The following is a 27,177-nucleotide window of genomic DNA, read 5'->3' as shown; positions in this document are numbered from 1 at the left end:
TAAACTAATCACTAGTTTGAGGGATTTAAAAACACGATCAACAAAAGAAATTACATCATGTTTAAAGTTTAGACAAAATTAAGTTTAGTGCGGAAGCTTCGAAATATGTGTTCGGTTCTTGACATGTACTTGATCGCCATCCGGGAGGACCTCATTCATACCTGAAGTCAAACACTAAAAACATTAGTTTGGACTTTAATAAGTTACATATAAACAATCCCCGACATCAAAAATCAACGAACAAAACATAATTTTTCTGGGTTCCACCGTAACTTACGGTGTCACCGTAAGTTACGGTGAAGCTGGGATGTTTTTGGTTCTGCCGTAACTCAGGAGGATCTCACCGTAACAGTTTGAGCTCCACCGTAAATTACGGTGGAACCGTAATTTACGGTGGGCTCTGCACATTTACCCTTTAACTATTTTTCAACTTTACAAGTTCATAACTTTTTACTCGCTTGTCTGTTTTAGCCGATTCTTTTCACTATGAGTCCGTAATGAAATTACGGATTCAACCATGTAATTTTTATATCGTGGAAACCAAGATTCCGACAATCGGTTCACAATTTCCTTGTCTCAATTATCCAACTCATTAGTGAAGATGCATAGCACCTCATCCCCATTCTTAAAACCTTTTTGACGTAATTACCCAAATTCCCGGGCTCATCTATTTGACGTATTTGTGCCATTCCATGGCTTTGCGTTCCCGTAGGACTATCTACTTGTTTCTTCGGAATTCAAGCATTCCGTTTCAAACGACACTTCCATAGAGCTTCTATTGTTTGACCCGATATCCCGGGTTCTTAGTCTTAAAATTTATATAACCAATTCAATAACGTGGTACAATCCACCACTTAACGAAATATGAGACTTTCAAGTCCCTATTCTCATGATTCTTTTATAAAAGCATCTTTTGACCCGTTTGGCTAATTAGTGAAAACTATCACTTTGTTGACATGCCAAACTAAATTCTAGGTCCTTATTTTGACCCGTTTGATGGTCGAGTGTACTTCGTCACTTAAACGACGCATCAAACGCATCCTATACACTACAACATCAATTACATATCAAACTAAAGCATTTAAGCATAAGTTAACGGGACTAAGTCACGTACCTTCAAAGCACACCTTTTCCGCGGGTATCACCTCCGGCGTGTCCACTTGACGTTCCGGATTCCTTGCCTAAAGAGTCCAATTCATAACAAGATTAGAACTCTTTTTCATAAGCTTTAACGCATTCATTCATTAGATATGTAAATCTGCGTTTTTAGCAATCTTTAACATTTTAATCCTCATTTAGGCGTTTTATCAAACACCTTGCAGGTCAGATTTTTACATGATCTAAACCAAGTTCATAACTTGAATTTATCACTCAAGTCAACTTCAATTAGACAATATACACATATTTTAGCATCAACAATTTCAGAGATTATCTCACAATTTCAGTTTTCACTAGAACAAGAGTCTTAATCCTAGTGTTTATCAAGTTCTACTAACTTACTAATCACCCACTATAGTGATTTTGATTCTTACAACTAACATGCAAGATTTTAACAAGAAATCATCTAGGGTTTGTCCCTAGACTTTACATTACTTCCAATTTCATGTTTTACAACACATAATCAAGCTCAACCTTCGATTTCAATCTCATGTAAGAATTTAAGTTGTATCAAAACAACCTAATTTGACATACCTTATGACCTTCTTGAGGAGGAGATCACGATTCTATGTTTAGATTCCGATTTCAACTGAATTTTGGCCTTCAATTTGAGAGTTTAGTAGATTTTTAGGTTTTGGAAGTGTGGGTGTCGCCCCCTTCCTTCTGTTGATCGACCAGGCCTCATTTGAGGTGTTTGGTTTGTTTTATTTTACTAATATTAGTATTTTAAGTTTCTATTTTAACAACTTTAGTCCCTCCACTCTTATTTAGTTTATATTCTTGGCCTTTTACTCATTCAAGTGTTACTACAAGACTCTTAACTAACTAGGTTATTTATCCTAGTTAATTTATTCTTGTTTATTATACACATTATAATTCTAGTATAAAGTTTTGAAATTTCGGGATGTTACAAGTCCACCCCCCTTAAAGAGGGTTTCGTCCCCGAAACCGAATTACGTACCGAATAACGTAGGGTAGAGCCGTTGCATTTCTTCTTCGGACTCCCACGTAGTATCCGCACCCTTACGGTGTTCCCATTTAACCCTCACTTGGTTGATCTTTTTGTTTCTCAAACTCTTCACTTTACGATCTAGAATTGCAATTGGCCTTACCGCGTAGTTAAGGCTGTTATCCACCTCGATATCGTTGTAGTGGACACGAGCAGTTTCGTCCGCTAAACATTTACGAAGATGTGACACGTGGAATGTGCTGTGTACTCCACTCAACTCCTCAGGTAGCTCGAGACGGTATGCTACCTTTCCAACCCGTTCCACGATTTCGAATGGCCCGATAAATCTTGGGCTCAACTTTCCTCTTTTTCTAAATCGAATTATCCCCTTCCACGGCGATACTTTTAACATTACCTTATCGCCCACTTGAAATTCTATTGGCCTCATTCGTTTATCCGCATAGGATTTTTGTCGATCCTGAGCTGCTTTTAAGTGAGTGCGGATCAAGTCGATCTTACAATTTGTAGCTCGGATTATATCAGTCTGAGCTAAACCCCGCGGACCAACTTCTCCCCAACAAACTTGGGTTCGGCACTTTCTACCATATAACATCTCATATGGAGCCATTTTAATACTTGCGTGATAGCTGTTGTTATATGAGAATTCGACTAAAGGTAAATGGACATCCCAACTGCCCCCAAAGTCGATAATGCAAGCACGCAACATATCTTCCAACGTTTGTATCGTTCTCTCACTTTGCCCATCCGTTTGAGGATGGTAAGCGGTGCTAATGAACAGCTTGGTTCCCATTTGCTCTTGGAAACCACGCCAAAAATCCGAAGTAAACCGGGTATCCCTGTCGGACACTATGGATATCGGTCCTCCGTGACGCGCCACAATCTCATTGGTATACACTTCTGACATCTTTTCTGATGTATAAGTCTCACGAATCGGAATAAAATGTGCACTTTTTGTCAATCGATCTACAACTACCCATATGGCGTCAAAACCACGGCTAGTTTTGGGCAGTTTAGTCAGCAAGTCCATCGTAATTTGTTCCCACTTCCAAACTGGAATGTCTAATGGTTGCAGCTTACCGTATGGTTTTTGATGCTCTGCTTTGACTTGTAAACAAGTCAAACACTTCTCCACGTATTTCACTATATCTCTTTTCATTCCGGGCCACCAATAATTTTGTTTTAAATCATTATACATCTTAGTCGCCCCCGGATGTATCGAATAACGAGATTTATGGGCCTCGTCAAGTAAAAGTGCTTTGGCTCCACATGTATTGGGAACCCAAATTCTCCCAAATCGAGTTTTTAATCCTTGGTTGCCGTCCTCCAAGTCCTTTAACTGCCCTACTATTCTTTCCTTTTTCACATTCTCTTCTTTTATTGCTTCACTTTGAGATTTCCGAATTTGGTCGAGCAATACCGATGTTACTATTAGTTGCATCGATCGGACTCGAATAGGCGCATAATCTGTCTTTCGGCTTAACGCGTCCGCTACTACATTAGCCTTCCCGGGATGGTAATGTATATCACAATCAAAGTCTTTGACCGTCTCCAACCACCGCCTTTGCCTCATTTTTAATTCCTTCTGGTCGAAGAAATACTTTAAGCTTTTGTGGTCGGTAAAAATAGTGAACTTTACCCCGTATAGATAATGCCTCCATATTTTCAAGGCGAACACCACCGCCGCTAGCTCGAGGTCATGAGTAGGATATCTCTTTTCATGAGTTTTCAGCTGCCTTGAGGCATAGGCTATAACTTTGCCTCGTTGCATCACAACGCAACCAAGCCCCGAATGCAAGGCATCCGAGTAAACTATCATATCATCCGTCCCATCCGGTAATGACAATACCGGTGCTTGTGTCAATTTTTCCTTAAGCGTTTGAAACGCCTTTTCTTGGTCCTCGCCCCACATAAACTTCTCCTCCTTGCGGGTTAGTTTGGTCAGTGGCATGGCAATTTTGGAGAAATCTTGTATGAACCTCCGATAATAACCCGCAAGCCCCAAAAAGCTTCTGATTTCCGAAGGATTCTTCGGTGGATTCCATTTTGCCACGGCTTCTATTTTTGACGGGTCTACTAACACCCCTTTTGCATTAATGACGTGCCCAAGAAATTGCACCTCTCGCAACCAGAAGGCGCATTTTGAAAATTTTGCATACAACTTTTCCTTTCTGAGCGTCTCCAAGACTTCGTACAAATGTCTTGCGTGTTCCGCTTCGTCCTTTGAGTATATTAAAATGTCGTCAATAAACACTATTACCGACTTATCTAACATGGACTTGCAGACCCGGTTCATGAGGTCCATGAAGGCCGCGGGCGCATTTGTTAACCCAAAGGACATCACCAAGAATTCGTAATGTCCGTACCGTGTACGGAAAGCCGTCTTCGGTATGTCTTCCTCCTTGACTCTCAACTGGTGGTACCCCGATCTAAGGTCGATCTTGGAGAACCATTTAGCACCTTGCAATTGATCGAATAAGTCGTCAATTCTTGGAAGTGGATATCGATTTTTCACCGTGAGTTTGTTCAACTCGCGGTAATCGATGCACATACGCATACTCCCATCCTTTTTCTTAACAAACAACACCGGTGCGCCCCACGGTGACACACTTGGGCGAATAAAGCCTTTGTCGAGGAGATCTTGAATTTGAGACATTAACTCTTGCAATTCTGAGGGTGCAAGCCGATACGGCGCCTTGGCCACGAGTTTCGCGCCCGGAATCAATTCGATCCCGAACTCTATCTCCTGTTCCGGCGGTATTCCCAGTAGGTCTTCCGGGAACACATCGGCGTATTCACGCACTACCGGCACGTCTTCAATCTTTAGCGATCCTTTGTTTGGTTCATTTGCGTATATCATGAATGCTCTACATCCGTGCTTGATGAGCTTATAAGCTTTTATCATTGAGCACATAACAGGTTTTCCTTCCTTCTCGCCACGTATGATAATCGATTTCCCACTTGGAGATGTTAGTTTTATCTCCTTGCGGAAACACATGACTTTCGCATTGTGTCGGGATAGCCAATCCATTCCAACCACTACTTGGAACTCTCCCATGGACATAGGAATTAAATCTATCGGGTATTCCTCATCATCTATGCTTATCTTGCAATCTCGACATATATCACATCCAAGGAAGTTTTTGTTGTCACCTATTTCTACCTCTAATGGCATAGGTAATTTTGTTAGTACAAAGGAAGGATGTCGAATAAGTCCATGTGAAATAAAGGACTTATTCGCACCCGTATCAAATAACACATGAGCAGGAATTGAATTTATGGCAAATATACCTGAGACCACATCGGGCTCCGTTTTCGCCTCCACTGCCGTTAACTGGAAAGATCTAGCTTTTGCCTTTGGTGCTTCGGTGTGCACACTTTTGTCTTCCCTCTTTCCGGACAATTCCGGGCACTCGGATTTCTTGTGACCCGGCTGATAACATTTGTAGCATACCGAAACTTTCCCTGGGCACAATGCAGCCGTGTGCCCTGTCTTCCCGCATATAGGACACGGCTTGTCCTTAAACCGGCACTCACCCTTGTGCCCTTTCCCACATACTTTACAGCTTGGCGAGCTACTTTTTCCTTCTTGCTTCTTTGATGAGTCATTTACGCGTGCCTTTTTCGTAGGACTTGGATTAACCACTTGCGTCCTTCTTTCACCCCTCTCAATTTGTTTCTTCAACTCTATCTCTCTTTCCCGAGCGGCGTTGATGATTTCGGTGAGGGTTTCGTATTTTGAGGGAGTCATGAACTCCCGATACTCCGCGCTTAGCATATTATAATAATAATACACCTTCTGTTCTTCGGTCGTCACCAATTCATCACAAAACCTTAATTTGTCAAGAAAGGTTCCCGTGATTTTATCAATGGATTCGCCCTTCTGCCTAAGCTGGATAAATTCTTCTTTGATTCGATTAATAACCGCCTTGGGACTGTGATGTTTAAGGAAGGGTACCTTAAACTCATCCCATGTCATCGCCTTCGCTTCTTCGCTACCGATTTCCTTTTTTCTTATTATCCCACCAGTCTTTTGCTTGACCTCTCAGTTGACCCGTGCCATACGCCACGAAGTCATTCGCGTCACAGTGGGTTCTCTCAAATACCCCTTCTATATCACTTAACCACCTTTGGCACACTATCGGATCCACTTCTCCGTTGTAGAGTGGCGGTTTGCATGCCATAAATTCTTTGTACGAGCAACCCTTACGCTCTACCAATTTCTCCTTGGCTAAATTTGCATTATCCTCCAGTTTCTTTATCCTTTCATCCACCACTGATAACACCGTGGTTTGGATTTTATCGATGAAACCCGACAAACTATTCTCGATTGCTTTTCCTACCTCTTCAGCAATCACTTCTCTCATTTGTTCGGTGACTCTTGGCACCGCTTTGTCATTTCCCTTATCCGTCATCTTTGAAACTGAAATATTTACATTTAAACGTTAAACATTTCGTTTATAACATTGCTTCTTTTGTTTTGGTTTAGTCAGAGTTTACAAAATCATTTTCTTTAAAACCATACACACTTGTGGAGATGCCAACCACATCCAAGATAGTGCATAACTAGATTAAAGTAACCCTTGCTAGTAAACTAATCACTAGTTTGAGGGATTTAAAAACACGATCAACAAAAGAAATTACATCATGTTTAAAGTTTAGACAAAATTAAGTTTAGTGCGGAAGCTTTGAAATATGTGTTCGGTTCTTGACATGTACTTGATCGCCATCCGGGAGGACCTCATTCATACCTGAAGTCAAACACTAAAAACATTAGTTTGGACTTTAATAAGTTACATATAAACAATCCCCGACATCAAAAATCAACGAACAAAACATAATTTTTCTGGGTTCCACCGTAACTTACGGTGTCACCGTAAGTTACGGTGAAGCTGGGATGTTTTTGGTTCTGCCGTAACTCAGGAGGATCTCACCGTAACAGTTTGAGCTCCACCGTAAATTACGGTGGAACCATAATTTACGGTGGGCTCTGCACATTTACCCTTTAACTATTTTTTCAACTTTACAAGTTCATAACTTTTTACTCGCTTGTCTGTTTTAGCCGATTCTTTTCACTATGAGTCCGTAATGAAATTACGGATTCAACCATGTAATTTTTATATCGCGGAAACCAAGATTCCGATAATCGGTTCACAATTTCCTTGTCTCAATTATCCAACCCATTAGTGAAGATGCATAGCACCTCATCCCCATTCTTAAAACCTTTTTGACGTAATTACCCAAATTCCCGGGCTCATCTATTTGACGTATTTGTGCCATTCCATGGCTTTGCGTTCCCGTAGGACTATCTACTTGTTTCTTCGGAATTCAAGCATTCCGTTTCAAACGACACTTCCATAGAGCTTCTATTGTTTGACCCGATATCCCGGGTTCTTAGTCTTAAAATTTATATAACCAATTCAATAACGTGGTACAATCCACCACTTAACGAAATATGAGACTTTCAAGTCCCTATTCTCATGATTCTTTTATAAAAGCATCTTTTGACCCGTTTAGCTAATTAGTGAAAACTATCACTTTGTTGACATGCCAAACTAAATTCTAGGTCCTTATTTTGACCCGTTTGATGGTCGAGTGTACTTCGTCACTTAAACGACACATCAAACGCATCCTTTACACTACAACATCAATTACATATCAAACCAAAGCATTTAAGCATAAGTTAACGGGACTAAGTCACGTACCTTCAAAGCACACATTTTCCGCGGGTATCACCTTCGGCGTGTCCACTTGACGTTCCGGATTCCTTGCCTAAAGAGTCCAATTCATAACAAGATTAGAACTCTTTTTCATAAGCTTTAACGCATTCATTCATTAGATATGTAAATCTGCGTTTTTAGCAATCTTTAACATTTTAATCCTCATTTAGGCGTTTTATCAAACACCTTGCGGGTCAGATTTTTACATGATCTAAACCAAGTTCATAACTTGAATTTATCACTCAAGTCAACTTCAATTAGACAATATACACATATTTTAGCATCAACAATTTCAGAGATTATCTCACAATTTCAGTTTTCACTAGAACAAGAGTCTTAATCCTAGTGTTTATCAAGTTCTACTAACTTACTAATCACCCACTATAGTGATTTTGATTCTTACAACTAACATGCAAGATTTTAACAAGAAATCATCTAGGGTTTGTCCCTAGACTTCACATTACTTCCAATTTCATGTTTTACAACACTTTCAGCAACTGAACGGGAAGTGGTTTAGGAAAGGACTTTAGAATCGGATGCGCTCGTCGTCCTTTGTGGCTGCGGTGGCGACTAGATCAACGTGTTATTGCTGCAAGAGAAGCTCCTATCGAAATTCACTATGAATCTTTGGGGACCTATTATGGGTCGTTTGCCTTCGGCCAATTAAGAATGATCCAATAATCAAGCTCAACCTTCGATTTCAATCTCATGTAAGAATTTAAGTTGTATCAAAACAACCTAATTTGACATACCTTATGACCTTCTTGACGAGGAGATCACGATTCTATGTTTAGATTCCGATTTCAACTGAATTTTGGCCTTCAATTTGAGAGTTTAGTAGATTTTTAGGTTTTGGAAGTGTGGGTGTCGCCCCCTTCCTTCTGTTGATCGACCAGGCCTCATTTGAGGTGTTTGGTTTGTTTTATTTTACTAATATTAGTATTTTAAGTTTCTATTTTAACAACTTTAGTCCCTCCACTCTTATTTAGTTTATATTCTTGGCCTTTTACTCATTCAAGTGTTACTACAAGACTCTTAACTAACTAGGTTATTTATCCTAGTTAATTTATTCTTGTTTATTATACACTTTATAATTCTAGTATAAAGTTTTGAAATTTCGGGATGTTACACGATAGTCGCGCGCCCAAAGGGAAAACTGAACCCTTGCGACGCCTTCCATTTAACAAAGGGTCAAAAACCCCTGAGACCAGAATGTCCACCCAAATATCCAGACTGGGATATTATTTTACCCAGACTAGGATTTGTTCAGCTGTGTACACACTAAGAGGTGTCACACCAGATTACAGCAGTAATCTTCTAGAAGAGGTACAATCGTGCACCACCCAGACGGTTATAACCGTCTGGACACGTGTCGTCATCACAAACATTCCTGAAATCACAACGATAGCATGTGAGTGAAGAATGATCTCCACTTGGATCACTTTGCACGTGGCAATTCCCTAACCATAGGATCAGGTCACGATCCGTGTGCATCCACGTCTGATCAAGGCAAACTAGCAAAGATTAAAAGAAACATAACGGAAGGAAAAATAACCGCTACGGCGTTAAGCATCTTCCGTTATCTTTTCAGTAATAGATTTTCCCTCCCAAACTCTCGGTTATAAATAGGAGAATTCTTCAGGTAAAAATTCAGATCCAATTTCATTACTCAAATACCTTTATCTTCTCCGTTCAAATACTTATTCTCACACCGGAGTCGGGTCAAGGAGAGAACCCTCTTCTCCCCTTGACGAGGCTAACGGTGCTCTGTTTTGCAGAATCATCGGAGAAGGAGCTCGACTTCCACTGAACCAATTGAGAGAGAACTAACCTTTTATGCGGATTCAAACCCCCTGGTTCAATTGATTCTGATTGTTGAACCAGTGTTTCTTCATTGGCGCCCACCGTTTTCTCAGTTTTTCTAGTTCCTATCTCGTTTCGGTTCAGTTCAATCTCATTTTTCTGTTTTTGCATATGGCAGAAAATTCATCTTCTTACCGACGGTCTGGTCCTCGACCAAATGTCGGAAACAATTTACCAGTCGAAGGGATGGTGGAAGAGGCCTCAGACGATAATGAGGTTCAATCTAATGGAGCAAATGGACCTTACCCTTTCAACCTTTCAGCTAATCTACTTACAAAGGTACAAGCTTGTTATAATGATTGATAGTTTAGGTAATGCTTATTTAACAAATGCGAAATCATAACTCATATATGCGAATTGATAAATAACACATACGAATTGATACCTAACACATGTGAATTGATGACTTGTTGTACATGATGAACTGATAAATGCGATTTTGTAAGTGTTTTTAACTATAGCATGCGATTTTGTAGAAATAGAATCTGATGATGACTTTGAAGGACCAATATCAACTCTGATAAAAATTAACAAGAATAGAAAGAGACTGGTGATTGAAGAAAGTTCAGAAGATGATGACTTTGTTAAGCCACCCCCAAAAAAGAAAAAACATGAGAAGAAAGAAGATAAGAGGAAATCAAAGATACACAAAAAAAAAACATTCAAAAAGGTGCAACAACCTAAAACAGAACATAAAGAGTTCTTCAAATACAGCAATGAAGCAATACTGCTGAGATGCCAACCTAACTCATATATGGATACTGTTAGAAGATTTTCAAAAAAACAGATTGATGATGTTAGGGATATGGGGTTTGTAGCTATTCTGGATATCAACATCAACCATATTTCGACAAGATTGGCATATTGGCTAGCGAGAAACTTTGATGAGAAGTTCGATAAGCTAAACGTAGGAAAATACCAAATAAAAATAACAGCGGACACAGTTTACGAGGTATTTGGAATACCAAAAGGTCCAAATAAGGTTGAAATAATAGCCGATAAGAGAAAATTCAAAAAGCAAGAGAAAATTGAAAAAAGTCAAGAACCGGGAAATGCTGTCCGGGATACATTCATCAGCCAGTGGGGGCAAAACGCGAGAATTACCCATGGCTTAATTGCAAATACAATGGAAAATCAAAGAGACGGAGGGAGTCTGTTTAAATTAAATTTCCTTGTATACTGGATGACCTTCTTTGCAGAAATTACAAAGGCAACACTTGCAAATGATAGATGTTTGTTCGGTGTAGAAGATGTTGAGGAAATAAAAAATCTAGATTGGTGCTCATATCTACTCGAAACCTTGCGCCGGACACAAGCGGGCTGGAAGAACTATAAGATACAGTTCGTAGGACCTGTTGCCTTTCTTACGGTATACATTACTACATTTAATAACATATTTAAAATGCTAGTTTGTTCTTTTATATAATTAAATGATCTTGCGATTTATACAGCTTCTATACACGTATGAGTACCACAAAAAGCTTAACCTGTTTGAGAAAGCCGTGGAGATGTCGGTTATTCGTTATATAACATCTTCGGTGATTGATAAAGTCGAAGATCATATTTCGGATAACGGACCTCTATGGATATCAAGTGAGAGTGAAGAAGAAGAAGAAGAAAATGAAGAAGAAAATGAAGAAAAAAATGAAGAAGAAGAGGGTCATCCGAAGGATGATTATACACTACGACCACCGGTTGACACGACGATAAGCTACAAAAGACGGACTGCGCGCGCAGTACAAAATGAAGAAACCGGGGCAGAGCCAAAAGATGACGAGATCATTGATGATTTCATGGATTTCAGTTTTGAAATCCATGAAATGTCTTAGATGAACATTGACTTTGAAGTTGGAACGCAGACACAGAAAATGATGGATTATTGCAACACTCCTGCTCAACTTTCACCATCGGTATTCTACGACACAGCCCACGAACAACAACTAGAGGCTTCGAGAGCAAACAAAAAGGTAAGTGTAAAAAAATATTAATTTAACTTATTTAACTTAATCAATTCTATTTAACTTCTATATTGATATTACAGAATCTGTTGAAAAAAATGAAAGCAAATGTCAAAAAATACCTTAAAATGGTTCGAGATGTTCAAGAGATGAACAACTTAGTGTCAGAAGCAAAAACTAAGTGTTTTGGGATCCGGAGGTTATGAAGGCTTGTAAAGAGTGGGAACAGACGCTTAAGAATAATCCCATTTGTGTGCCACCTAATCCGGTTCAAGAGCATGAAACTGCAGCCTCTCCTGTTTTATCAAGAACTTGAAAACCCAGCTTCCGAGGTTCATCATGAAGTTACTACAAACGAAGAAGGTAGAGAGGATGAAGAAGCTCAAAAATAATATTCAATGTTTTGGTACAATTGGCATCAGAAGGTAACACATGCGAACTCAATATTAACACATGCGATATCATGTAAAAAATCACTAAAAAACACATATTTACGAAACCTATGAAAAAACACATGCGATGTTGGCGAATGTCTGAGTCCGATTGTGGCTTTGGCGTGGATCGGGCTCGGGTATTAACTTGGAGTGGAGTCCATGTTTAATTTAAATATGAGATAATTATCTATTCCTAAAATAAGGAGTTATTTTAGATAATTATGTGGTTTAAATTAATGCAGAATCCTGGTTATATTCTAACATGTTTTGGTTAGTCTATTAATACCGTGTATAGGGTAGGGATTATGTAATTGAAGTTTTTGAGTTAGAATTCTTCAATAAAATTGCGTGTTTGGCAATCTGTTTTTCTTTTCCTCTGATTACCTTCATGCGATACTATCAAAAAACACTTCAGAAACTGCTGTATTAAATAAAATAATTTGAATCTATAGGTACACTGCAACCAGATGATGGAGGAGTCACAGACAACCTTATTGCAAACATTCAAACAGTGGAACCGGGTGTATACGCTTACCAAACAACTGCCAAGGGTAAGAAAAACACTTTATTTTAGGATAAAAATTAAACATCACAAATTATTGTATTTCTTAAATTACTCTGGCATGCAGAAACTGGTGAAAATGAAACTGTTATCGAAGAGACGGTGAACTTGGCAGAATCTACACAAAAAGTCCAAGAAGAAGCATTGAACTTGGCAGAATCTACACAAAAAGTTCAGGAAGAAGTGCCAGAAAAAGACACTCAACAACTCGATACGGACGTTGAAGTTGAGAAGGAAAAGGAACCTGAATGCCCTCAGATAACTGCTGAAGAATTGCATTCAGTTGAGTTGGTTTTGAGCCTAGGACCCATGTTGGGAGAAGATAAAGAAAAAAAGCAAGTTCCAAAACAAGTTATGCCAAAAGGGTTAAATGAACTGCTTTATAAGACAATAGAACAAGCAAAAATAAGAGCTGAGAAAAGATGTGCAGAGCTTGGAGACAAATTTTGTTCCCCTTACTGCAATAGAGTGGTAAACTTGCATGAAGCACTCTTGAACCAAGAATTGAGTGTGAACCGCTTCACATTTGATTTGCAGGCTTGCAGTAAGTAAAAAAATATATATCAACAAACAAACATCTAAAAAAATATACACAAAACAAAAACTTATTATTTATTTTATGACTTGCAGAGAAGAATTTTACCGATCAAAAACTGAGGTTGCAACATTCAAAGCTGTGTTTGAAAGCTTCTACAGGGAACAATACGTAGCATCGAACGGAATAGATGCATTTGTAGATATTCTAAACCTTGAAGAGAAGAAAAGGGATAGAAAATCATCACCACACAGATTCTTCTTGTATTCCACAATGATGGTATGTTTTCATATACATTTTGCCATTTTGAAAATTCTAAAAGTAAATGCATATTAAATGATTTCGCAAAACTAGTTATATCTAAATCGCAAGTATTATGGCAGAATTTTTGCTTTTGAAACATTTTCATACTGTTGTAATTTCGCATGTGTTATATATACTATTCGCATGTGAAAAAAATCCATTGTTTGCATTTCCCATACTGTTGTAATTTCACATTCGGTATATACACTCTTCGCATGTGAAAAAAAAAACCATCGTGTGCATGTCTTTGACTCTGGTTTACATAACATACAACCAAATATCTGTTACGACGAGAAGAAATACACAGACAACCAACGACTCAAAATATTTGCCTCGAATTTTGAAGACATGTTACTTAGATATGAGGTAAAAAAACTTGAATCGGTTGACCTGGTACTTATTCCGGTACTTCAAGGTGACCACTTCTATGTCTTGTGCTTCAACTTAAAATCCGGCAAAATTGAGCTGATTGACAATTCAGCAGCAGAACAAGAGTTTGAAGAAAGATACAAGGGGCTTCCAGACACACTGGTAATACAAAAACTTATACATATACATGTTATATATTATGTAAAAGCTACTAACACAATGTTACAATGTTACAGAGAAGGGTATTGGTTTTATACCTACGAAATGCTTTAAAACCAACACCGGCTATAGAAGAACTTGCAACCTCAGTGATAGAAAGAAAAAAGATGGATTGGAGGACGAAGAATAACGGCGTAGACTGTGGAGTGTTTACGATGCGTCACATGGAAACGTACAAAGGAGACCAAATACCATGGGTGACTGGATTTGTGAAAGAAGATGAAGTAAACAACAGACAGAAATCACAACTTCATCTCCTAAGGCACAGATATCTCAGTAAAATCATTCTATCAGAACACAATATGCATCGTCAAAAAATAATTAAAATGGCCAACGCTTTCGACAAAAGGCCAGACAAAGAGAAGTATCTGAAAGATCTGGATGAGATAATCCCAAATAGGAATAGGATGAGTACATACTTTGGAAGGGGAGAGTAAACTTCATTTGATGATGTATTTATGTTACATATTTCAACTGTTTCAACTGCTTTAGTTCCCTTATTAATTTAGCATATATTGGTGTTTCTTAATTGGCAATTGTGTTTTCATTTCGCATGTGTTTTGTTTGAAAATCGCATGTTTCACATTAAATTATTAAAATTTGCGAAAATACAAGTCCATTACATAACAAAACATGCAAATTTATTGGAACATACACAAAAAAAAAAACAAAACAGTTCATTCAAAAGATGAAAGAAACTCTATTTTCATCTTCATTGAGCATCTTAATACAGTTATTGCACCGGCCAACTCTTTCAACTGTTTCTCATCCCTCTCACCCAAATCCACCATAAACATAACTGCAATTTCTTTAAGACTACTCACTTGCATCTGGGATAACAAGTTCAGAATTTCTTGTCTTCTCTTCATGTTTTCCGTTACACGAGAAATGTTGGCCTCCAACATCTCTTGACAAGTTTGATCCTCTTGAATCTGTTGCTGAATCCTTTTCCTCAAAACCAGCTTGATACTTGGTTCAGAAGAAGAAGAAGAGGATGTTGGTAGATCTGTCATTTTTTAATTGGATGTTTGCAATAGTGATGAAAACATAGAATATATAATAAAAAAAATTATTGATATGAATTATTGAAATCAATTATTGAACTGAGTTATTTGATTTCAATTATTGAAATACACTGTGCGAAATCAACTCATAAAGATTGCGAAATCAAAAGCTACAATTGATAAAAAATCTTTAAGGTTTGCGAAGTCTCGAATTAAACTTGCGAAATTATATATCAAACTTCATTGTGTGCGAAATGACTATTTTAACATGAGAAATTATACAATAGATCCATTCTTTTACTAGTTGGATTATTTTAAAACATCACATGCGATATATAAAAAGACACATGCGATATAGTAACACAACAATAAAACCCAATAAACACTTATCTTCTACCCTGATTACAAATCTAATAATAAAAAAAAAACTTCAAATCAAAAAAACCCCAAAACTCAAATAAATGACGAATCAAGCATTTTTCTGAAATGGCCGTTCTGATAGAATCAATCAAAAACCTATAATCGAATTGAAAACGAAGAATACTTAAATGGAATGGTTAGGAAACGAACTCCATAATTGACGGGATTCCATGATTAGCAGTCGAAAATGTTAGAATAGAATGTCTGATATACCCTTATTATTAAAATTGAATCAGGACACGTGTATGGCTGCTGTTGTATCGTACATAATGTACGATAAGGAGATTTGTACCATACTCTTTACCTATATATGTATATAGGGTAAGGTTCATTTGAGAACCACCTTTATCGTATGTCATGATTTGTTACCATACTATACTATACTATACTATATTGTATTATACTATACAAACGATACAATTTTATACCATACCATAGGATGCAATGCAATACGATATCATACCATGGTATGATATGGAATCGTATGGTGATAGAAAGGAGGATAGAGTGATTTTATAGGAACATAATTAATGAAAATACATTTTTTTAACATGTTAACATCCATGTAGATGTCAAATGTAATCAGATGTAATTTTAATTAACAGGTCAGCCTCCACGTAGACATCCACAACATCATAGACTAATAAGGGTAGACCTCAATTAGAAAAAGTCTATAGGAAAAAAATATGTTAAAAGTTGAGACTGTCATAATACATATTGTTAGTTGGGACTGTTGTGGACCAATAGGTAATAGTTGTGATTATATAAATCCAATAATTTTTATAAAGTAAAAAAGATAATTGAGTAATTTAATTTATATTCATTTTGTTGTTATTTTACTTTATTTATACTTATATATGTTTTTTTTTTTTTGTTAATTTAGAGTTTACTACATATATAATTATTATTATTAAGTATACAATTAGAAAATATACTTTAGTATAATAAACTAAAATGATAATTGATCATAAAAGTATTTAAGTTACTGTTGTTAGTCCAATAATGATTGCATCTTGCGACCCCTTACAAATGTGAAAGAAAGAAAACAAAAAAGAACATATCACGGCCCCTGGTTTGAATCCATCACTATTCGTATAGTAGGAAAATATCCATGCATGCGTTTACTTTAGGTCAAGCTTAGAGAGGTGGGGGCGGTGCATGATATCACCGTGATACACAAAAATAACGCGTGGAAAAAACAAGATTCCCACCGCCACTCCAAGTTTAACGCGTGATAGTTCAACGTAAACCCGATTTCGTGATTTTTTTCACAGCGTGATGGTTGTTAGTTGTGAGGGTAGTTGTTGGTTGGGGGGAAATTGTTGGGTGTGGTGGTGAGTGATGATCACCGCAACTAAAAAAGGTTGTGAATGATGGAAAAATAGTTGCTGACATGACGGAACAAGATTGGATATTGTGAGTGATGGAATTCTATCACTAGTGACCACCCCCAATCACAATGCATTTACGACACTTCCAACAAAATGTACACTATGCGGAGGTCCCTTGAGAACGAACGTAGAAGAAACTTTCAACTTGTAAATAAATATCTTTCTACTTCTTTATTTATACACACTCATGTGTGTGTCTATATATATATATATGTAAAGCAGGTTGGATCCCACTCTACTAAATTAAAAAAAAAAAAAAAAAAAAAAAAAGGAAACTCTCTTTTCATTGACAATCTCCCATAATGGATTCAAATTCGAAAACTCCTGCAGAAGTCATGATGCCATGGGTGGGCTTGTATGTTGCTATAGCATCTTTCATATGCGTCATTGCAATGGCAGCCGATGCGGTCCAAGCAGTATGGCAATGGAAGCTCTGGTTTCCAAATAGATTTTTCACTCTCAATGCTGCAACAATCACACTTATCGCAATTGCAATGAAGCTACCGGTGGATCTAAGTACTGACCTTTCCGACAAAAAGATGGTAAGCATGTTTTTCTTGGTCACCATGTTAGCTAACTTTCTCCCTTCTTTAGGACTTATGGATGACAAAGAGCTTCTAATGAACATTGTGGCCTTAGCTATCCTCTTGATAACTATTGTTGTAAATATGGGGATCCAAATTTATTTGTCATCATACTGGGTTGCATACCTTATTTATATACTTCCCCTTCTAATTCTATGGCCATTTTCGGTAGCTTTGACAGTTCCATCAATGAGAAAAAAGTTAGAACACAGGTATAATGAGTCACAACAACTAGTTTCAAGTCATCAAGAGAAAATGTTTTCCGCTGAGGAACTCAAACTTTATGTTAAAAATACTGGATGATGACAGAAACTCGAAACCTTCAGTTTGTAATTGCTTGCTCACCAGTTTCTTCTGCCTTTGGGGTTATATGTGTACTCTTTGCTTTGAATTCAAGTTATGATTTAACATATGTTATAAACTTCAAAGAATATGATTATCAGTATGAAGGTTCGGACTATAAGTGGTCACTCATGATAATTCATATCGTGCAGTTAGTTGGGGTTGTTGTAGGCAGTATTGCACCGATTTTAAGATGTTTCACGTCTATCGGTCATTATAGCCTCTCAAAGAAATTAAGCAAGAACCATTTAAACGTGTTCCGGGTTGAAAAACACTGGATCGAAAGGCTTCAACAGTGGAAACGTAACCATGTTCATTCACATATTCCAGGCCGTTATTTGAAGATCGTTTTTCATTATGTAAAAAACGCCTTTTTAAACTTCTGTTTAGCACTTCATATTGTGGTTCTGGTAATATGTAAAACAATAGTTCTTGTTCCACGAGCTTTTCTTATCTTACTTTCCTGTTGTTGGTATTTATTTAAGTCCGTTTTGGAATGGCTTAAGAAGGTGGCAACCACGTCTAATGGCAACATGAGCTCAGAAATAGAAGAATATGCTAGATATGTTGTCCAAATTGAGGAGGAGGCAAAACTTTCAAAAAGAATATTAAGAAATACGCTTCGTTCTATAACGGAACTTCTTAATGCAGAAAAGGAGCCGCGTAATCTTTTGATGCTTTTAGAGAAATCTAAAGGATTCATTGGAGTAGTAGAGTTTGACAATGACCTAGTTCAACCTTTATATCCAGAAGAAACCCACAATTGTTGGAGCCTTGTAGTAGTAACATTGACAACAATTGCCATTGCACTTCCTAACATTGCAAATGGTCATTTCAAGGGGCTTCTTGCCGGCATGAGTGAAGGCCTCAAGATTGTAAGACATATTGAAGATTGTCTCGACGCAGATGGTGAACTAGTAAGTGCAATAAAATCGGCAAGAAGGGTGTGGAAAGAAGTTGAAGTATACCGCAAATGGCTAAAAATCGATCTTCAAAATAAGGCTCACGAAGATAAAACATCTAAAGAGATCCTTAAATGGTTGGGAGATGAAGGAGAAAAAATTATGAAAAGGTTTATGAGTAACAAAAAGTCAAGTATAGATCGTTCGCCTTATAAGTTCGTACTTGCAAGTTCCATGTACAGGATTAGCACGAGCATTCTATTGCACTTAAATGCACAAGAAATCTCGTTGAATGATGAAGACCTTTTCGAATGGATATCAACTATAATTGCTGATATTTTATTCGCATGCTTTACCAACTTACCACGTGTCATAAAAATGAAGTGTCACCACAATGAAATAGAGAAAAGGGGAGATAACATCCGGATTGCAGCTCAACTTCTTGGTAAGTCTAAAGAGATTCTTAAGATTCTTGAAGCACGTACACTTCCTAACATAGATCAAGACTCGATGGCATACATTGATAAGTGGCGTGTACTTCCCAAGATTCAACTAACCAACGGTGGTGCTTCTACAAATGAGATATACCAAGATCATCATGTTGTGGAGCTCTTGGCTGGCGTGTGAAGCTCCTCGTGGATTTGGCGTTGGCATTTGTAATTTTAGTGTTTTGATTTTTATAACTTGAATGTTCTTTAGTTTTTCTATTAACTAAAAGATGTTTTAAATTTGATTTTCCATTGCATATTTTGAGAACTATTATAGTCTTTTAACCTATTTGATATGATGATGTCCAATTGTAAGGTGTCTAGTTTATGGCTATACATAGTAGTAGTTTAGCCATTTGTTGTTTTGAAAAACCCACACATGGTAAAAAAAAAAAGTCCTTCTTTTATCAAACTTTACCCGGAGCCTATACTGTCTATATACTAGGCTCCATGATGCCTATACAAAACTTTGCCTCACCATTCAAAACCTGTATCATGTTGAGTGCCACCAATGCAATGAAAGCAGTTTTTAATCTATATGAGTAATTAATGTGTTACATTATTAAACAAATTACATAAATTTTGGGAATAGTTTTAGGAGGTTTTTATTACATCAAAGGAGACTTTTAGCCCATTTCCTCTTAAGCTAATCTTTTTGACACATCCATTAGTAAATGGGTCGAAAAGGCCAATCCATAAGCTAATCTTTTGAGATTTCTCAAATCAACCCTTCCTAGCTGTTAGCATCAGCCGCAAACTTGCCTGCAATTACAGGTTTACAACTTGAGGAGCGAGTACAAGAGACTTGTAAAAAAAGTTTGGGGAAATCGATAACAACGAAAAGGAGCAAAAACTAATATCTCAAACGACGTTATTTTTGTTGGTTAAATTTTGACGATGGCAGTAAACTAACAACATGTATAGGCTGTAATTGTTACTCTTTTTCCTTCGGCCTTTGTGTATATCAGCCTCTTTGTGTATATCAACAAGCTAGCTATCAGGGGCGGATGTAAAGAGGAACAAGGGGTAGCCTCCGCTACCGCTTGGTCGGAAAATTTTTGACGTTTTTAGTGTAATTTTTGGAAAAATTTGACGTTTTTTCGATTTCGTTACCGCCTATTTATAAAACGTTACTGCTTGGTCAGAATTCTAGATCCGCTATATGAGGTTGTCACCGTAGATTCGTTGCCTTTTCTTTTCTTGAGTTGCGAAGGACAATAAACAGAATACATAATCAAGGGAAAATCACGAAATTGGCCACTGCAACGCCGTCTTTGCGAAAATGGCCACCGGACACCCCTTGACGAGCCGGTTCAAAATCCTGAAACGGCACATGAGTTTTTTTTAACGGCCGTCCACTCCCCGCTTGACACGTGTCCGACATTCCCTGAAACGGCTTGAGAAGGAAGCTGTGAACGACACGTGGCTGTGAATGTGGAAAGATCTTAGCCAAGCCGTTACAACCGGCTCATGTGGAAAGATCTTAGCCATGTTCCTTCAACGAGCCAAGCCACGTTCTTACAAGATAGCCAAGCCGTTTCCGTACGATCTGGCCAAGCCGTTACAGCTGACATCCGAGCCGTTTCCGTGAACTACTTGTGCCGTTTTAGCTGGCTCCAAGCCGTTTTAGCTGTTTTAGCTGGCGCCAAGCCGTTACAGAAGGTCCGTGCCGTTTCAACACATTGTTCGAGCCGTTTCAGCTGGCTCAAGCCGTTTCAAACCTTTATATTTAGTGAGTGGCCGTTAAAAATTTTTCCCTACATTTTTGTATTAGTTTTTTCAACATATTTGTTTAAAGTTATAAAAACATTTGGCATTTTGTAAAAGAAAGTTTCCAACTTAAAATTATGAAGATTCGTTTGGTTGTATACACTGGCGGAAAGTGGGAAATCGTTAACGGAAAGTTGGAGTATGTTGCTGATGCTGATTCAAGTAGACGTGGTTTAGAAATTGAACCCAACCTTTCATACACCGCTCTTTTAAGTAAACTGTCAAACATTTGTAGTTCTACAAACATTACGAAGTTATCTTATCGGTTGTCTTCCTTTAGTGATCCCATAGATATAATAAACGATGAAGATCTTGCAATTTTTTATAATTTTGCTATGGAAAATATTTTTGAAATTTATAAATTATATGTGATTGAAGGGTTTGGTGTTGGATCATCTGGTTTTTCAAGTCAAAAAAAATTTTTAGTTCCTGATTTAAATTTCTGTACTGATGAAGAAAATTATGATGTTGTAAACGACTCCCAACCAAATCCTGATAATTCTTTCGAAAATTGTTCGCGATCTTCATCAATTACTTTTGAACCAGGTCACGTATTTAATAACAAAGAAGACATGAAACTTGAATTGGGAAAAAAATGTTTGTTAGAACACTTTGAGTTTAAAGTAGATAGATCCTCTAAAACTCGGTACCAGGTGTCATGTTTGGTCGACGGTTGCGGTTGGCGTTTCCGTGCAAGGAGTTTTGGAGATAGTGGGGTGTTTTTTGTTAAGAGTTTTAACGATAAACACACGTGCTCGAAGACGCTAACGTACCCACATGTTCGTCAGGCAAACCCACATGTTGTTGCTCATTATTTAAAAGAACCTTTAAAAGACAGTGGAAGAATATATCGTTGTAATGAAATAGTGAAAGATTTTAGACAGAGATTCCAAGTTGAGATAACCACTAGTCAAGCTTGGCGTGGAAAAAGTCTGGCACTAGAGCTTTTACAAGGATCAAGCAGAGAGTCGTTCGCAGAACTACCACTTTACTGTTACAATCTTGAGCGGGCAAATCCTGGTTCTGTTACACATATCAAGACTGATCACGAGCGTCGGTTTGAGATGGTCTTTGTCGCGATTGGTGCTGCGGTAAGTTATAGCATTATCTGTTTTTATTTTGTTTCGACAAACTACATGTTCTTGACTCTTTTTAAATAATTTTGTTTCAGATTCGTACCTTTATATGCAATTTAAGACCGGTGGTGATCATTGATGCTGCACACCTAAAGGGTGAATTTAAGGGGACGTTATTTTTAGCTGTTGGAATGGATGGAAATAACCAAATTTTACCAATTTCCTACGGAATAGGAAAATCAGAGGATGGTGAATGTTGGACATGGTTTCTGTCAAAGCTTAAAGAATGTATCGGTGAAATACCTGAAATGGCCATAATTTCGGATAGAGCGAATTCTATACATCTGGCTGTTAGAAACGTCTTTCCACATGTTTATCATGGGTTATGCTGTCGTCATTTAATGATGAACCTACGTTTACCCTCTGATAAAAAAAAAAGAAAATGAGAAGTTGTGGTGGAAGACATGCAAATCGTACCGATTGTCTGATTTTAACGAGTCATTTAATGCTCTTTGTCTTGCCGTTCCTAGAGTGCGACACACTCTAACAAGTATTGGGTTCGGTAGATGGGCACGGGCGCATTGTCCAGGCAATCGATATCATTATATGACATCTAACAGCGCGGAGTCTATTAACGCTTTATCTAGACACTCGCGTAAAATGCCGGTAACACAACTCTTAGAGTTCTTCCGGCAATCTGTACAAAAGTGGTTTTACGATCGCCGTTTGCAAGGTATACATGAAAAACATTTACTTACACAGTGGGCACAGAAGAAAATTTTTAAAAAAATTGAAGGGTCTAGAACATGGACGGTTGCTGGGATTGAGTTAAACAGTTATTCTGTTGCAGACAGTGGAAAGGGGGGTTTAGTGGACTTTGTTAATGGAACATGTAGTTGCCGAGTTTGGCAGGTTTCTGGTTTACCATGCGGGCATGTTATCGCCGTTTCAAAATTTTTAGGTGAAACCGACTGCAGTAAGTATTGCTTCCCGTGTTACTCCAACGAAGTCTATAAGAAAACTTATGAAGAAGCGATTTATCCTCTCCCGCATAGATCTGAATGGGAGACTCCAGAAGACCTTATCAATCTTCAACCGCCACATATGACAAAGCGCCAGGCTGGTCGTCCTCGAGAAAACAACCGAATCTTATCCCGCGGGGAAGAACCTACTCCCCTCTATTGTTCCCAATGTAACTCATATGGTCATCATCGGGATGTATGTCGGCAGCCCATGCCGTCAGAAGTTCGTACTCGCAAACACCCAGACAAAGGGAAAGGGAAAGAAACCGATAATCCTGATGATTTTACACAATCTCCTGCTGATTATATGTATCCGTCTTTCAACTTGGGAGACTTTTAATACTTTATTAATTTATTTTGTGAAATTTAATCTAACTTGTCTAGTAACTAGTTGCATATTAATATTGAAAATCATTTCATTAAAATATGTTATTAATTTTTTTTTATATTACATGCATACATAGAACCATTAAACATTAACAGGTGTGAAGCGCCCGGTGTAGAGTTCATCTGCCATGTACCGTCTGTATCTGAAACAAGCATCCTGAAGGTTTCCTTCGGTCCATGTTAAAGAACGATTCCAAATAAGTTTTTCCATTAGCATACATATGATGACTCCTGAATTTCTGCCAACACGATTTGTTTGAGGAGGCCACACGAAATCCCCTACTATTTGCATGGAACGCGTCTCATTTATTCCTGACTGTTGCCAGTACGATATACGTCCGAGAAACCACAAAAATAAAGACTCAAATTCTAGAACAATTTGATGTACTCTTCTGTGTACGCAAAATGAATCTCCGCAATTAATCGTGTCACAATTATTAGCAAAAAAAATTCTTAATTGTAGTGACTTTATATTTATTTTAAAAAGGAACCAATTTTGTTCGTTGTCCGGTATAGGAACGTATACCTGCAAAAAAGTGAATAATTTTAGGTTCTAAATCAACGGTGTAAATTTAAAAACAAAAATTATTAGCAAAAAAATACTTTCCCAAAAATTATATCAAACACGTACAAGTTCTTATTTAAAAAAAAAAAAACAACCCTGACATTTATTATCTAATAACCGGAATGGTCTTCCGCTTCAGAATCATACTCTACCCCTTCTTCCATTTCCGCACGATAAGCTTCAAAACGCACTTTATCGTACAGCCGTTCGAAACAAGATTCGTCGTCTGAGTCTGACTCTTCGTCAGCAGTAACCGCCAAATTTTCTTGTGGAATAATCTGGTCCAAAGGAAGCTGTTGTTCATCGTGATTAGGTAACGGATCAACCGCCTCACACTGAACATAACCCCTAAATGGTGCTTCACGTGTTGGCTGTTGCACCGGGTTTGGGGGGTTACGAGTTTGTGAATTATTTGGTTCGGGGTTATCTGGGGGTGGGTTTGGGTGGTTATTCGGTGGGAAAATGTTGACGTTGATATGAACGTTTACATGAATGTTGATTTCTTGATTTGCCATGAGGTAGAAAAAAGAGGTAAAAAAAAGGGGATGCAGTTGAGCAGTGAACCAAGATGTGTTTAAATAGGTGTGGAGTAAGAGTGGGAGTCGTGTTCATTTAATAAAAAACGGATATAATAAAGTAGAAAAAAAAATTGATAAAGCCTACCGTATCAATTTCCCAGAATGGAGGATATGTTGCTGTAGAACCATCTGCGTATCTGGTTGCATCAATATCTTGTTTATGTAACATGTCGAAGAAATTTGGCGGTAGAACTGTCCAACGAATATCGTTTGACGACAGCGTCCTTGCATTCTCTCGTTCACACATGAGTTTGTTACACCATGCTTGTACGTGCTAAAAAATGATGGTAATTTACTTATTACAAAAATTATGAAACAGATTTTTATTACGAAAAAATTTATTATTAAGGTACCGTTTTTTGAATAAAACCTGCTCCAGTAAATCCAAGCAGTCCCCCCCACCAATCCTTTCCTAGTGGTGTTAACCCCGTGTAAGAAGAATAGCAACTAGGATTATCTCCTTCGTAGTAAAATTCAAGAACATTTGGAGACCATTGGCGATCCCAAATCTGTTGATTGTTGGAAACGGAAGGAGGAATACTTGTCATTGGTAATGGAGGATGTCACATGTGTAATAAAGGTAGAAGGGACACATATATATATATATATACATATAAAGACTAGTAGAAAAATATTTAATGTTTTTAAACCAAAAAAATACAATTACATTTCTAATACGGGATCATCATCATCATCACCAAGGTTGTTGTCAGTTGTTGTATCTGGTAACACGGAATCATAAAATAGTAAAGCAAGTTGACGTCGCATACGTTCCGTTGTTTTCTGAGTATCTTTATCATTGTTCAACGGTTTTTTATTTATCAACCTATCAAGAAATATGCAAACCCAAACCCCACAGTCTCCCAAAACTCCGGACTGCTGAGGAGCATCGGTTGCATAAATAACTCGGAAAGGGTAAGTTAACGGTAATGGTCTGTGGGCATTGTAACCATGAATTCGTAGCCAGTGGTCAAACACAAAATTTATATGACACACCACATCCGTTCTTTCCTTTTCGAAAGCATTTAAATAGCTGAAAGAGCAACAAATTAACAAAGTTAGTAACATGTATGTTGGAGTACTAATAAGTTAAATCTGCCTAATACCTGTCGTATATCGTTAGCGTGTAATTGAGAAGATTGAAAACGCCTAAAAACCAATGAGCACCTTCTATAAACAACGGTACGTAAACCTATATAATTAGTAAGCAAAATATTAAATTAATTCAATACGAAATACATTTATTCAGTAATTAATAAGTTGTCGTTCAACATTACCTCGTCAACAGTATGTATTGATGGAAAAGGGTCAACCTGCCCAGTAAAGTAACCTTTACAGGTATGGTCGACGGACGTGTACCGAAAATAATTTTGAAAATATGGGGGTAGAATACTCCACCGATCATTTTAATTTCTTGAATGATACATGTGGATCATCCACCCAAATATATGCTGTCAAACATTATAAAGTTAATTACAATAAAATATACAAAAAAATATAAATTAATTTTTTATTACTTACATCATCGCTTAACCAGCCTTCACCGTCCATGCCCAGCAACGACTCCCAAAATTTTGGACCGACAGAATTCCCAACTATTAGGGAAAGATGTTGACTGCCGCAATTTGGATACCAGTGCTTGATAAAATCAATTTGTCTATCCTCGTTTCTTGACCTTTTGGCTTTTATATCTTTCAATCTTTTAAAAGCCACATACGGGGATAGCATAGCTGCTGCGGGCTTTACAAGCCTTTCCGACCGTCTCAGTTTGACGATTTCGGGATCCTCATTCTACAAAAATTGTATATATGTATTAATTTCACTATCTAAAGAATAATTTCATTAACTTTCATTTACAAAATTAATACTAAATTTTTTTAAATTTATACTACTAATAAAAATATGATAAGTAATTAAAATAAAAAGATTGGAAAAACTTACAAAATCTTCATTCACCATCGGGCTCATAGAGACGTGGTAGGCATTATCGTAATTGATAAATGAATCGGCAACAGCCTACAAGAAAAGCATAACAGGTAAATTAACAGTTATTGGTGGATATTGTTATTATAAAAAATTAACCTTACATTATCACTCTGAGTGTGTGCCTCTTCTTTTGGTGTTCGTACGGTCACCGGAGTCCTGACCGTTTTTTGCTTTGGAGAACATCGATATGATATGATTGAGAAAACTCTCCCATGAACATATTGGTAAGTCTCCGGTTGTTCTCTAGCAGCCTCTCGTCCAAGACTGATTTAAACTTTGAAATCAGGTCATCCTCGTAATTTGATCGAAACGGGGTCGGGGGGGGATCAAAATTCTGTTGTGGAATCTCATCTCGATCCGTTGCCTGATTATAACCTTCATTCGGCCCATCGGAACCAAACAGAGCCCCCATTACATTGGCAAGCTGTTCTTGTGTGACGACACCTGGGGCGGCCTGCATTTCTGGTTGATTTTGACCCGTGAATCCAGTGGGCATTTGAAAGGGTATTTCTGTGTGCATTTGAATGGGTATTTCTGTGGCCCTTTCAACCGGATTCTCGCCCGGCATTTCACT

General features: G+C 37.7%; 2 protein-coding genes and 2 long non-coding RNA genes across 4 annotated transcripts; 2 read left to right on the top strand and 2 right to left on the bottom strand.

The window, feature by feature from the left end:
* On the bottom strand, positions 1-1,835 carry LOC110887462. The gene is made up of 3 exons (XR_002563327.2): positions 1,693-1,835; positions 1,115-1,181; positions 1-161 (listed from the first exon to the last, which is right to left on the bottom strand). It is a non-coding gene; the product is annotated as an uncharacterized LOC110887462 (long non-coding RNA).
* Positions 1,836-17,205: 15,370 nt separating this feature from the next.
* Positions 17,206-19,358, top strand: LOC110887463. Its single transcript, XM_035980202.1, has 3 exons — positions 17,206-17,445; positions 17,982-18,239; positions 18,315-19,358. The coding sequence occupies exons 1-3, from the start codon at positions 17,206-17,208 to the stop codon at positions 19,356-19,358; spliced, it is 1,542 nt and encodes a 513-aa protein (XP_035836095.1).
* Positions 19,359-20,857: 1,499 nt separating this feature from the next.
* Positions 20,858-23,427, top strand: LOC110888959. The gene is made up of 3 exons (XM_035980201.1): positions 20,858-22,080; positions 22,161-22,415; positions 22,828-23,427. The coding sequence occupies exons 1-3, from the start codon at positions 21,067-21,069 to the stop codon at positions 23,425-23,427; spliced, it is 1,869 nt and encodes a 622-aa protein (XP_035836094.1). The 5' UTR covers positions 20,858-21,066.
* Positions 23,428-26,391: 2,964 nt separating this feature from the next.
* Positions 26,392-26,795, bottom strand: LOC118484323. Its single transcript, XR_004873328.1, has 3 exons — positions 26,705-26,795; positions 26,559-26,633; positions 26,392-26,408 (listed from the first exon to the last, which is right to left on the bottom strand). It is a non-coding gene; the product is annotated as an uncharacterized LOC118484323 (long non-coding RNA).
* Positions 26,796-27,177: the final 382 nt, after the last annotated feature.

Source organism: Helianthus annuus, chromosome 11 (genome assembly GCF_002127325.2).
Source record: "Helianthus annuus cultivar XRQ/B chromosome 11, HanXRQr2.0-SUNRISE, whole genome shotgun sequence".
NCBI classification, from domain to species: Eukaryota; Viridiplantae; Streptophyta; class Magnoliopsida; order Asterales; family Asteraceae; genus Helianthus; species Helianthus annuus.
The sequence above is the reverse complement of the archived record's forward strand: the minus strand, read 5'-3'. Positions and strand labels throughout refer to the sequence as shown.

Excerpts from the sequence above, each read along its gene's own strand:
- LOC110887463 (XM_035980202.1), top strand. The coding sequence starts at position 17,206 with ATGGATTCAAATTCGAAAACTCCTGCAGAAGTCATGATGCCATGGGTG. Across the intron at positions 17,446-17,981 it reads ACCTTTCCGACAAAAAGATG|TTAGTTGGGGTTGTTGTAGG; the intron begins GTAAGCATGTTT and ends CATATCGTGCAG. Across the intron at positions 18,240-18,314 it reads CACTTCATATTGTGGTTCTG|TCCGTTTTGGAATGGCTTAA; the intron begins GTAATATGTAAA and ends TATTTATTTAAG.
- LOC110888959 (XM_035980201.1), top strand. The coding sequence starts at position 21,067 with ATGAAGATTCGTTTGGTTGTATACACTGGCGGAAAGTGGGAAATCGTT. Across the intron at positions 22,081-22,160 it reads TTGTCGCGATTGGTGCTGCG|ATTCGTACCTTTATATGCAA; the intron begins GTAAGTTATAGC and ends ATTTTGTTTCAG. Across the intron at positions 22,416-22,827 it reads CGAATTCTATACATCTGGCT|TGGGCACAGAAGAAAATTTT; the intron begins GTTAGAAACGTC and ends TTACTTACACAG.